The sequence below is a fragment of the Gymnodraco acuticeps genome, unplaced genomic scaffold (genome assembly GCF_902827175.1).
Source record: "Gymnodraco acuticeps unplaced genomic scaffold, fGymAcu1.1, whole genome shotgun sequence".
NCBI classification, from domain to species: Eukaryota; Metazoa; Chordata; class Actinopteri; order Perciformes; family Bathydraconidae; genus Gymnodraco; species Gymnodraco acuticeps.
Window position 1 is genome coordinate 3,119,405 of NW_022989755.1, and position 14,111 is coordinate 3,133,515.

A 14,111-nucleotide genomic window follows, 5' to 3' on the forward strand; every position below is an offset into this window, starting at 1 on the left:
TATACTGATGGACCCCTGAAATATGTGTGTGTGTGTGTGTGTGTGTGTGTGTGTGTGTGTGTGTGTGTGTGTGTGTGTGTGTGTGTGTGTGTGTGTTGTGTTGTGTGTGTGTGTGTTGTGTTGTGTGCATCTCACCATATGATTTTGAGTGGAGTAATTTAGCAGATGAGCGTGTGGCCATTGTTAGAGGGATAATCTGGCTCTTGCTGCTCAGATAGGTTAACATGCAGCAGATTAGACCAGATTACCCCAAACCACACCAGACAGCACAGCTTCCCCCCCCCCCCCCTCCCTCCACTTCCCCTCTGAGCACCCCCCCCTTTTGCTTTCCTCCTCTTTTCACTCTTCATGACCTCGACTTTGCTTCACTTCATCCTCTTGGCTAAATTAAATTCTATATCCTTTCCCTACTTTTCCTCTACCCTTAGTCTTGCTTTTTCCACTTATTATTCCTACATCTTTTTTCTTTTTGTTACAAATATATACACTTCTATTTGTCCAAATCCACGTTTTGGAATCTAATCTTTCAAAGCCAAACAAAACATGCAGGTACAGAACAATCATTTAGGTTGGATTCATTTGGGTGGAAATGCTTTGGATCCGAGATCAGTGACTTTTTACCAAAGTGCAACCTATAATTAACATTTCATATTAAAAGTATTCCTCCTACTTGGGTTTAGTTAGAATTTTTTCTAAAGGCACATTTTTGCCCTTAAAACCTGAAAAAGGGGCATCATTTTGAAAAGGCATGAAAACAAAATGCGTAATAGTGAACTCAAAAAAGGATTTAATATAAAGTAGGATTATATCACAGCCTGGAGTGGACACTCTATAAACGTTACGTTAAATATGAATAATTGTATTTATTTTCTTTCTCTTCCAGATTTATATACCCAGTTTGGATTGAAAAGATTTTAAAATCGGGCTCATTCTCTTCATTTCCTTTTCTTTGGCATGTTTTCCCAACCTGGTGAGTTTTACAGGAATGTGTTTGATTGGAGGATGTTAATGTATGAGAGGCAGTATGTGTTTCCTTGCATCTGTATGTCTCTGCCAGACGTTTGTTCAGGTTCCAGCTGTTTGTATTTTTGGCCGCTTGCATTTGTTTGTCAGGCCGCTGCTGTGTTTGACTCACTTAAGCTACTGAGCGAGATGACACTAACAAAGCACTGGATAATGATGTAATCTCTGCCTTCACATCTGGCCCAGCTGTCATATGAGGAATTATTAGTCAAATTATCTGATTATTTTGTTTATTAATCTATTAGTAAGGTGTTAGTGCTTTAATGTCTCGCCTCCCATCTGCCATGTGTGGATGATTGTTTGTGAGCATCTGTGTGTCTGGTTAGGTGTTTACATGTGTATTTATGTTTCTCTTTATGTAAAAAAATAACATCTCTACTCCAGGGGTTTCAACTCACACAGCTGGAATATGACCTCGCCAATAAAAGCAGCAAGATTAACTTCCAGGTGCTGGGTTACAAATCAATCAGGGAGCAGGATTAGTTGCTCAGGTACAGTTACATGAATACCTGTCTTTCTCAGCTGTCTGTGCAAAGGGCGACATGGGGTCATATGGTGACCACACACACACACACACACACACACACACACACACACACACACACACACACACACACACACACACACACACACACACACACACACACACAACACATCCATCTGTTCGCATATGCCACATTTCATTTGACCAATATCCCATAACCCAAATATATTTTATTTACAGTGTATATAAAGCAACTAATTTTCATGGGGGCTGAAACCAGCATTTTCCTTCATTAATGACTTTAAAACAGCTTGTGTCCTAGTTGTGCCACACTGTACATAATTTCCTTTTTGGGTGGGTGTTATTGAAATAGTTTATGGTGCAGGGTCTTGTGCATTCAACCTGATTGCTGGCCTGTAGAAGAATGCATATGAGGCGTTGTATGAGGAAACATTAAATAATATAAAAATGCATTTGTTGTTGAGTTACTCCTTTAAATGAGAATGTATCATAATTTTACTTTTCTACCATCTACCTTATTGACAAACAGACTATCCGACACTAAATTAACCGTCACTCTTAGTAAAAACCTCCCGCTCTCTCCAAATCTTAATTTTCATCCTCCTTCACCCGCCACAATTTGCCCCCCTCCTTCCTGTTTTTCTGGGTACCATTGTGCACCGAACTCTCCTGGATCCCAGTAAGAGCACAAAAGCACAACAAAGACCCAGGAAGTGATTAGTGGCTTAACGAGGAGGAGGCTTTGCGGAGAGTTACGGGGGCAGCATGGCCTCTTCCATAAGAGGAGGTGAGGGGGTTAAAGTTTCAGGGCTTAAGAGGTCAGTGTTAAGTTTTGGAGGTCAGTGGAGGGGTTAATTAGGAGCAGGGCTTTTGTTTACGGTGGATAAGGAGACGCAGGAGGCGATTCACTGGGTATCCTCGCTGTGCTCCTCCAGCCACCCTGGAAGTGTCATCCAGCCCTGCTCTCCTTCCTCCTCCCTCATTGTCCCGCCACTGAATGGAGATGTAGCTGAATTAACTTAATTGTCACCATTACGACACACTCGCCCCCTCATCACCACAACACACCCATACACACCTCGATTATGTTTGGTTCGTCCTTCCTGCTTCAATTCGAAGAATGCATTTTCAACTTGGAAGAGCCCTGGCCATGACTGTCACTCTGTGTGTGTGTGTTTGTCCATTGTTTTCTGCTGTTTAAACACACACACAGAAACATGCTGCAATCCTCTGGAGACTCAAGCATCTCAAGTAGAGCCGAATGAACCACTCCATGTGAATGTGGTAACAAGAAGGAACTTAACTGACATTGAAACGTCTTCTTGGCTGCAACATTTTCCCATGGCGATCCCCAAAAAATCTCCTCTATCGGATTTACTGTCAGTCTAAGGTGCTAAAACGATTTTAGCACGTGCTCCTGTAACCAAGCATGACCTTTAGTTTAAAGAAAGGATCAACATTCATGCAGCAGAGCTGGAGATAACATATTTTTTATTTCATACATTCGTTGTCCAAACCTGGCACTATGTAACCCACAATGCAACTCAACCATCAAAGGTTTGGTTGGATATTCCGATGTGTGATGCGGCTAATGTAGCTTCGAGATGCTAGCCACAAGTAAAAATGAGGAGCGATCTTTTTAACCCCAGATTTTTTCCATTTTCAGATACTTAAACTGTTTGCGTTGGGCTGTTATTATTTTTAATTAATGTAAAGCCTATTTGATTATATTTAATGAAGGAGAGAGATTACCATGCATCATGGGGTAAAAACTGGCACACGTCTCCTCACTCCGCCATGCAGGGACATCTGTCTGTTGGAGTAATTGGCATTAACCCTTTAAAGCTGGGCGACCCCCTTTTTCACGCCCAACACATCTCCACTGGACCTCCCATTGGAGTTTTCATGTTTGTGACGACAACATTTAATGAGATGGTGCACAACGTATAAAAGCGTGTGTTTTGGTTTACTAAGGCCCTAAAAGAATCACCTTTTTATTCATATTTCACACTCATAGACGCAGTACATCTGCACTAAGGGTGCCACGCTCCAAAGCATATGGCCCAGGCCAACCCGATATGTGTTAATGCTGATTGAATATGCGGCTCTATTAGACTAATGTTAGCAGGCCCCATGCTAATCCAAGGTAAGAGAATGGAGCTGTGGCTTATCTCTGAATTTATGGATATTAGAGAATAGAAAAGTGATTAGAAAGTAATTAGAGTGGACGGAGACCACTTAGAGAAACGTATGCTTTCAGCTCAGGGTGAGAATTTCAATCACACTGTCCACATTATTGCTATTAATGGTGAGAGAGGCTTACCGCCAAAACCATAGAGGTTATGAGATTTAGACAATAGCAGACAGAGTTGTCAGCCTGTCTTCTTTTTTTTAACATGTCATACCACAATATATTTGTCTATGTTTAAAGGGCCTTCTTGTTTATTTATTTATTATTATTATTATTATTATTATAAAATATTCTCTAAAAGCTATTCAAGGTCAATATTCGTCTTGTGGTTGTCTTCACACAGGATTTACTGTTATGTTAGTCATTGCACTGCAAAACAGATGAAATATAAAATGTATTTAAATTTAAGAAGAAAAAAAACGACAGCAGTGTGGGTTTATTTAATAAATACATTTAAAAAAAAGCTTTTCATAATTCTTTGCACTTTTCAAAACAAGTTTCCAAATTCTTTACATGGATTAAAATAATTCAGGACGGAAAAAAGGCTATAATAAAATCAATAATGTGAGATATACAATACTAATAATAATAATTATAATAATAATTATAATAATAAAATACATGATTGAAATAAGATAGTGTGCTAACATACATTTATATTTTTGAGATAAAATAACAAAGAAAGTTTTAATATTTAACAAACACATTTGTTGAACAGACCTTGTTTTTAAAGTAAATACTATTCACTTATAGATGATATGAAGGCATGTGGATATCTTATCTCAAATATATCACTGCGACGGAATTTCATATATTTTTAAAATGTTTTTATGATGCCGTTTTACGTCCAATGGCACTGATTTTACTGACTGACTGACATGACTCGTTTTAATCTCCTTTAGAGTTCTGGAAAAAGCTAATAAGTGTTCGGTTTCCTGTTGAAATAGGTCACAATGAGAGTCAATTCAGAATAGACTCTATGTCCAGCTTGTGCTTAACAAGAGGGAGATAAATCCTCTGTGTTTGATTGACAGGGCTGCCATGACAACCCCGCATCAGCTCTAGGGTGTCCAATCAGGAGTCAGATCCAGGGTCCCTCCCTGACTCCCAGGTGAGCTAAAGAGTCAGACTTCAGCAGATTTCTGTCAGACTCTTTCCGAGACGCACTGCTCTCTGGTTTCATTCTGTCATCCAGATGGTGTTCAGGTCGCCACTCGACTTTTTCTCAGCCTCCCGGATCCTCCTGCCACACTTTGCAGATGGGCCACCTACCCTGGCCCGCTCCCGGTCCCCGGAGGACCCTCCCTCCGCCTGTCCTCCCCTGGCTCTCCCGGGAATGTGTTTCTCCGCGGCGCAGATCGCCAGCGTCTGCGAGACTCTGGAGGAGACCGGAGACATTGAGCGGCTGGCCCGCTTCCTCTGGTCCCTCCCGGTGACCGCAGACGGGCGCGACTCCATCTCTGAGCACGAGTCCGTGCAGCGGGCTCGCGCCGTGGTGGCCTACCACACGGGGAGTTTCGTCGAGCTTTATCACATCCTGGAGACGCACCGCTTTACGCGCGCATCGCACGGAAAACTTCAGGCGATGTGGCTTGAGGCTCACTACCGGGAGGCAGAGAAGCTCCGGGGGAGACCGCTTGGACCTGTTGACAAGTACCGCGTGAGAAAGAAGTTTCCGTTACCGAGGACAATCTGGGATGGTGAGCAAAAGACGCACTGTTTCAAAGAGCGCACACGGGGGCTGCTAAGAGAGTGGTACCTGCAGGACCCCTACCCAAACCCGGGGAAGAAGCGGGAGCTGGCCCATGCGACCGGACTCACACCGACTCAGGTTGGAAACTGGTTCAAGAACCGGAGACAGAGGGACCGGGCGGCAGCCGCCAAAAACAGGTCAGTGACTTTGACTTCTAATAAGTAACAGTTAGAGAAAACATATTGGGCTGAAAATCCACGCCATAGCAGCCAGAATAAAGTGTTACTAATGATTGTGTTGGTATAGGATTGAAATACTATTAAAGTCAAAGCAACTTTAATTTCCCCAAAAGCAGCCTCTTTATTGATTACTCTTACTCATTCTCTTGTTGAGGCAATTTCGTCTCCACAGGCAGCCAATGTTGTGCGTAAAAGAGGGCCATTCATGCGTAAACACGCACAGCCATTCAGCTTGTAGGTTTTTGTGTTCCTTCTGTCAGTCTGACCTGGACGATCTTTCCTCTTTCTGTCTCTCACTATAATTGGCTTCAGGATCAGTGTGTGGGTCATCCTGTTGATGAAGACAAAATGTTCACTAATGGGTGCAGATTGCCTGACATACATGCACTAATTTAGTTGGACAATGGCTTCATTTCTAACATTTCTATCAATTTTAACAATGTTATCACAAGCAGAGTTTCCCACTTTTGACACATCTTTATCACATGTTTTTAGGTTGCAGCATCACCGGATGTGTCCAGATGGTGTTCGGTCGCTCAGCGGAGGAGAGTGCAGTCCAGATGAAGAGCGAGCAGATGGAGAAACTCTTCTCTCAGTAACAGACAGTGACTCTGACTTGGATGTTTAAGACTTGAATGTACAATGGACCTTCGAGGGGCCTGTGATGGTCAGTTGTGGATTACCAGAGAGCGGAGGATGTGGACAAAAGGCTCTTCACGGTTTGGGTTGCAATAAATGTTCAGGGCTTATCCCCAGCCCATCAAACAGGTGATGTAACAAGTTGCATGAAGTTTCTTTTGTTTCCTGACAATGTGAAAAATGTTTCTCTATGCTGCTGGGTTTAAGTTTGTTTGATCACCAGACCCACATTTTAGATTTTTTAACTTCATCCATGCATGGATGGTGCATCTGTTGACCCAGCTTACCGTCACCCTGATTAAACAGACATCAAGCCGTGGACCCCCGTTGGACTTTAACCCATGGACCCCCCACTTGGGAGGACCTTTACAGACTGCCAGGGAGATAATCACTCTTATTTTCTCTAATTATGTGTCATTATGTTTTTTTTTGTTTTTTTTGAATGAAACGAGTTGTTTCTCTAAAAGACTCCAGGATGTCATGCTGTAGACAATCAATACGCACTAAAGCCTTACCTTCCTGTCTGGCTGTTTCTATGTTAATTAACTTTTATTTCTTCCTTTACCTTCACTTCTATTTAAAGTTCACAGAGTTCACTGTGCAGTCTGTGTGTGATACTATGTCAAACCTAATGTTACATTTTATGCTGAATAAATGTTTTTGGTATTTTATATAAATAAAAGTATTTAATATATCACTGTTATTGTGCCCAACACTCTTCTTTGATAACACCATCACTGTCAACAATTGTAAATGTTTTTTAAGTTACATTCATGTATAGACAATCAAAGTCAATACATAATAAGTACAAATATATGAATACAATGCAAAATGAAATTAATAATAATAATTGCCTAAAACAATGGTCTATACATCTATTTGTTAATAAAGGTTAATAATAGTTTTGGTAAATTATGTTTGTTAATCTGTCATATCTAAATTTGTTAAATAAAAAACTGAATAGAAGCATATGGTAATCATAAATAAAAAAGGTAACAAATATTTTTAAAACATCTCAATATGAAGCAAGCTATTAATACAAGTTGAAATGTCCATGCATTCTTGGTATTAACGGCAATCCATATGGCCATTCAGCTGTTTTTTTCTATTACCAAATTTGTTTATTTTTTTACAGATACCTACAATTTATGGATAGCTTTTTACTGCACTACATGTATTATATACCTTAAATAACCTTTAAGATGCAGATTAATAATGTAGAATACATCAAACATATGTGTTATAAATTAATGTATTATTATATGTTTTCCTAACATAAGACATTATTGTTTCCTTGGGGTGATTTTACAAGCCAGTGGAATTTAAACTAGTTAAAACCACCGTCACATCCTTATCGCTATTAATAATCCAGTTATATCATTATAAAATGGGCCATTCTGCATAATATACTTTATTGATGCTAACACTTAAATGTTTTTACATAAGGAACACTTTGAATGCAGGGCCTTTACTGTGGTTGTATTGCTAAACTGTATTGCTACTTTTAAAATAATACTTTCTCCACTGCTGTCTGATGGTTTCAATTACTTTCAAGCTTTCTCTGTTAAATTGTTAAAACGTTGCAATAGTTTCTAATATGTCTGCACTCAGAAGGCTCCCACATTAGGATATCCCACATTTTTTTCTTGCCATATTTTGATTGTCAAGTAAAAATTCACAAGACTACCCTCCATTGTTGGAAAAAAGAAATACAGATAAAAGAAACCGTATGAGTGGAAACACAGTCAGTCACTTTCATCAGGGCTGCCAACCCTCACGCATTGAGCGTGAGAGTCACGCAATCAACCCATATCTCACGCACTCACGCCACACATGTCTTTCCTCACGCTAAATTTGCGTCCAAAATAAATGTATATTATAAAAATAAAGTGAAGGAACAGCAAACCGAGCGGTCTACGAAATGAGACGGTCAACTGTCTTAGTTCAGTAAAGTTGGAACGATATTGGGAGATTCGGATTTCACGGATCAATAACTTGTGAACAAAACGTTATTCAGACACAAATGACGTCTCCTAAGTACCGTGGTAAGGTTGACAACGAACTACAATCACATTTTGATAAAAAAATAAAGCCAGTACGCGCCGTCCTCCGAGCTGGACACATCTCTATCCGCAGCCGGAGAAGAAACGAGTGCTCAGGGACCGTCTACAAAGTGCAACTCCGAAAAAAGATAATAGAATCATATTCAATCATTATACAGCTTATTACTACCAAACTCACTACACACATCAATAGTATCCTGTGTGTCATACTACAGCAAGGAGTTTGGAAGAATATGCTTTTGAATAATATTGGGGAATATTTATAATGTAAAATCTTCAATAAATATGGCATCATCTTAAATAACTTTACTATTATACAGTATATTTCTACCAAACTCACTACATTTGCATTATTGTTGTTAGGGTCTGGTTAGCTAGCTGCGCTAACGGATATTAGAAGCTGTTTCTAAAACAAGGAGAGGGAGAGCTCTCTCCTGTCAGACTGAGAGGCTCAGTGAGGTAAGGCCAGGGACTCTCTGAGTGTTTAGATAGTTAACTTTAGTCTAGTTATCTCAGTGGGTCTCAAACGTTTTGGTCACCATTTATGAGAATAAATGAAAAACAGTTATGAAATACTATATGACAGTAAAACAAGAATACAGTTTAAAAGGTGAGTGATTTGTAAAATATCCATAAAGAAAAATAAAATCTGTTTACAGTTCTGTTTCATATGGGTGTTGAGAGATGTATCGATCAATTAATTTTCCTCTCAAAATGCATGGTTAATGCATTTAACTTCAATATTTAAAAAACAAATCTGCTGAAAGCCCTGCTTTAATTAATCTGCTCAGCGGCTGACCAACACAGTGGCGCCCCCCCCGTGGTTAAAGTAAACACAGTCAAATAAAGATGTTAGCTTTTATTCATGAAATAAACAGTTCTAAATTACACTGAATTTGAATAGTGCACTCAACAGGTCAGATAGATTTTTTTTAACTTAAACGATGATATTAAACAGCGTTACATTCTCTTCAGATTCTTTATTTAACACTGTCCTTAGGATTTTACAGAATAAAATATTACTTAGTCCTTAGCAGCCTACCATAAGGTGATTGAAGGGCCTTCAGGGCATATAGTTAAATAGGACAGAAAAGCTTGACAGGGTTTATTTTCTTGTGAGTTAAAACTTTTTTTGCTGAGCTCCAAATCTTTCAAATAACTCAAGCTTGTGGGTGGGGCCAGCTTCAAACAGGAAGTTGAGCAACATCGCATGGAGGTCAGATGGAGGTGAGGACAGTAACATTTATGGGTTTTTGCTAGTTTTTGTCACAAGATCGTACAATTATTATACTGCACACACCTGTAATCGAAGCAAAACAGTCATGTACTACTGAAACCAAACCAGAAAAACTAAAAAAGGAACGATTTTCTTACTTTGGGAATGTTTTTCAAAGGCTTTGTAATGAAGATGTCGACCTTGCAATAGAGAACAGTTGAGTATATGATACACTACTTTTAATTTCTCCTTCTTTGCAGACCCCTAATCAACCGCAAAAATGTTCACAAACCAACACTAATGGTGCATTAACCTCCTAACCCTTCCCTTACTATGCCTGATTACTCTATAGCAGAGTAGGCCTACAAATAACAAATACCCAAGTCAAGGTTACTTGGTCAGGGCCTGGTATGCGCCAAATGAAATTCGGGAATTATACCTACACTAGCTCAAACCAATGATAAAATGTTTGGTCCCAATCACCTAAATGTTACAACAAATGATTTAGAGGGCAGTTTACTCAACAGTCTGTGCCACGCCTCCCTGGAATATGATGTAGGCCTACTCTTCTTTTACTTGAATGAAAAGCAAAACAACTTCAGTATTACTGAGATGTATCACTTGTTGTGTGGAAAAACTTACACAAGGCAGATATTCTAAAATGTTTACCTTTTTGCCACTGACTTATATTGTTACACAATGTCCTTCATTTTTTACAGAATGTAGCCAAATAATATACTTGGGTCTTTCTCGCTGCAGGGTGCCTTTTGGTGTCCTGTACATCGTCAAGTTGCTCAAAAAGGAAATATAAAAGTTGTTTGTCATATTAGTCTTACATTTCTATATTTACTAAAATGCCTTACTTGGCTCTTTAGACACATTTTCTAGATTTTTTTCATTTTTGTATCATTTGTATGCTATTTTGCTATGTCCCAAGCACCACCTATTAAATCAGTAAAATTATTCAAATCTTTAAGAAAAAGAATGTCTTCAAATGATTATTTTTGCTAATTAAGATATTACTCAACTTGAGTGCATTGATCATTTGGTGATAACAATCATATTTTGTTTATCAAAAGTTTCTTCTCTCTTCATTAGTAGGAAACTCAAAATCTAAAGTAAGTGAGTACCGGATTTTCTTTGGATAAATTAGATAACATGCTTTTCCTAAGCTGAAGATGTCCACCCTGTCGGCATAGAATATGCTGTAAGACATGTAAGTTTAACACTAAATTGTCTATAAAAACCAGAGTCAGCTAGTTGGAACCAACATGCTAACTGAAGGTCAAAATGTCCACCCTGTCGTTGTACCAAAATATCCAACCTTTCAACTCTGAGTAGTCAACAGGTTTCATGGTCTGTTTGAAAGGATGTCCAAGAGTTCTTACAGTAATGTTCAGAATTTAAGCTAGCCCCCCAAATGAAAACCAGTATGTTTCTTAAATCAGCCTGTCGTGAAAATGTCCAGCCCGTCGTTGTGTTTTTCAAGTTTTATGAAAATAAATAATCTATTTTTACAAGTTAGAAAAATAAGTTTTTGTTGGATTTCTATATAAACAAATGAGGACTTTATTTGTCGACATTTTGACCAGATAGTATTAGTTGCTGGATTTTATTTAGAAAAGTAAGTTAAACTTTTGCATATTTTAAAGAAAAACAAATGTTTTGCACTAAATTCATTATTACCAAAACACTTTTCCTATTATTTAACATCAATTGTTAAGAAAGGGATAACATATCTTTCTGAAAATGTCTCACTGTTTAATGAAAATGTATAATCTGTCCATGACAGGTTGGACATATTTTGGAAGTGCTCCTATATTGTCTGCTTACAGTTCATTAATGAAAAGCGCAGGAGCTTGGGAAACATGCATTTCTAACAGCCTGATATCTACATAATACAATGATTATGAAGTTAAAGGGAACATCTTCACAAATAATGAAGTCTCAAAGGCACCATACAGCGACAATGACCAACTGAGGTTTCATAATTTTGTTTAAATATTTAAATGTGTATACTTCTGAAAACTTAAACTCCACCATGCATGTTACAGGTATGAATATTCAAATGTCTTTCTACTGCTCAAATTGTATATGACAGATAACGATTTTAATTACAAAATATTATGCATTTTAGAGAAAAAATTATTGCACAACATCTTTAAAATGTTACATGTTATGTTACCCTATGTCAGGGGTGCCCAACCTTTTTTTAACCGAGAGCTACTTTTAAAGTTAGCCGAGATCTACCAGTCCAAATAGAGAGGCGTAGCCATTACTGACAGCCTACTACCAGGTAAATACACACTTCTACTTGTATAAAACTGACCTTTGTACGATTAATACTTCATAAAATACTGCAGATCCTTTATCTTACCTCTTTCTAATCTACACACATACAAGTATTTAAATGAAGTTACACAACAGTGTTGTTGATACAGAGTTAGAGTTTATTCACACGTCACTACAATGGTCATGTTTTCAAGAAACATTGAACAGTGCTGCCACATATGACACAGGGAAAAAGAAAAGACTCTGAACCCTTTCTTTGCCATTATATAAAAATAGTGTGGCTACAAAAGTATAAATTAAGCTTACTAATAAGACAACTCAGATCTGAAGCTACACAGGAATCTGCTGCCAAAGTGCAATACAAAAGAAAAAATTAATAGAATCAAACCCTTTTTTGTTGCATTTTAGTAGAGTATAAAAATAAATGCCTTTAAAATAGGATGCAAGCAACACTAGCTTCTTAACCTGAATTGATAATAGACTATAATCAATTTAAGTTTGAATTCTTATACCATGTTGTACAATATAATTATAATGAATAAGTTCAAACAGCTTACAGCTGATTAATAACGGTATCTAACTTGAGTTTTTATTATATCAAAAACCTGTTGAAATGCTTCTGTTATTTTTACTGTCCCCAAAAAGCGCGTCGCAGCCTCCAGGAATGCTTCTTTCACAACTTCGCCGTCTTTGAAAGACTTCATGTGTTTCTCAAGGACGTGACTGACACGATAAGATGCTATGGTAGCAGCCTTGCTCTTGTTGTTGGGCCTGGTGAAAATGGACTGCTGTGCATTTAGCTGTCCTTTCAGGCCCCTCCCCTTTTGGAGCGTAGGGCAGAATTAGGAGGGTAGCGTTTGCACTGTTTTGAAATGCCGCTCCTAAATGACCCTTCTTCGATAAAGCCACGCTCGCATCGCAGATGAGACAGATGGACTTTGAATTGGAATAGATACAAAAATAATCATCCTCCCACTCGGAGTGAAAATTATATATTTTGGGCTTTTTTGCTTCTGCCATAATTGCGGTCTTGTGTGTGTGCCGACTGTCACTCCTGTTGACACGGACAACGTTAGCGAAATAGTGCACTGCCCACCAGCCACGCCCCGACACATGGGGTGAGGCCGGCCAATCACAAAGCTTTGATGCGTTCAAATGCATTATTCTAGCAAAGGAAGATTATATAGGACGTTAACGATAAAACAGAATATTGTTGTTCTATTTTTAGACACATCTGGTGATCGACTGGGAATCTCCCCGCGATCGACCGGTCGATCGCGATCGACTGGTTGGGCACCCCTGCCCTATGTCTCTATTTATATCTATCCGCTTTTACATATATATATAAATACTCAAGTGTAGTGGAACTTTAAAAAAGTTTTCACTGTAGTTCCACCAAAAAAACATTTCCCCAGAAAACTTCTCAGACATTTTTATTTAAGTAATTGCTTTTGGTTTTGATACTCTAATTACATTTGGCTTATAACACTTGTGTAGGATTTTAATGCAAAAAATATTAACTTTTTTTGCAAAGATGTATTGGTACTATTACCAACTCTAATTAAAGGATTTTTGTGTCACAGAATTGATCACAGTCGAAACATGGAGCTACGAGTAGCACTTGAATACGGCGTACCGTGACGTCACGTCCTGGGAGCATCATCATCTCGGCGATACCACACACGAGCCAGCAGGGGGCGCCGCTGGACAGGCCTGATGTGCAGGTAGGATGTTCAATGTCTTTGTCGAATGTCCCCAACAAAAACGGTTTTATTAAGTGAGCACAAAGAAATATATGTTATATTTCATTTTATTATAAGATTATTATTTACTTATTGTTATTTTACTTATTACTAGTTGTAATAAAATACCCATTTTACTAATAATGACTATTATTTCTAATATTAACATTACTATTACTACTATAACATTACACTCCTAATACTTTATCTTACCTCATAATATCATGTACAATGTTAATATGCTATGCGATCTTGCCACATCATTTTATTATATTTCTATGTTATATTTCTACTTTGCTTAAACAGACAGCCCCTAACATCGTTATTTAATCCTATTATTTTATCTTATCTTTTCTAAAACACAGACATATGCAAGTACAGTATACGTTTTAAAGAAAAAAATGTTTTACTCCTGCATTAAGGTTTCTTTTAATCGCGACATTTACTGTAAGTGAGCAGGAAGATGTTCTGTTCTGTGATTGGTGTGTGAGTGAAACATCTGAGGGCA

General features: G+C 38.3%; 1 protein-coding gene across 1 annotated transcript; it reads left to right on the forward strand.

The window, feature by feature from the left end:
• The first annotated feature begins 888 nt into the window (after nucleotides 1–888).
• six3b (SIX homeobox 3b) lies at nucleotides 889–6,993 on the forward strand. The gene is made up of 3 exons (XM_034214198.1): nucleotides 889–970; nucleotides 4,754–5,609; nucleotides 6,147–6,993. The coding sequence occupies exons 2-3, from the start codon at nucleotides 4,915–4,917 to the stop codon at nucleotides 6,277–6,279; spliced, it is 828 nt and encodes a 275-aa protein (XP_034070089.1). The 5' UTR covers nucleotides 889–970; nucleotides 4,754–4,914; the 3' UTR covers nucleotides 6,280–6,993.
• Nucleotides 6,994–14,111: the final 7,118 nt, after the last annotated feature.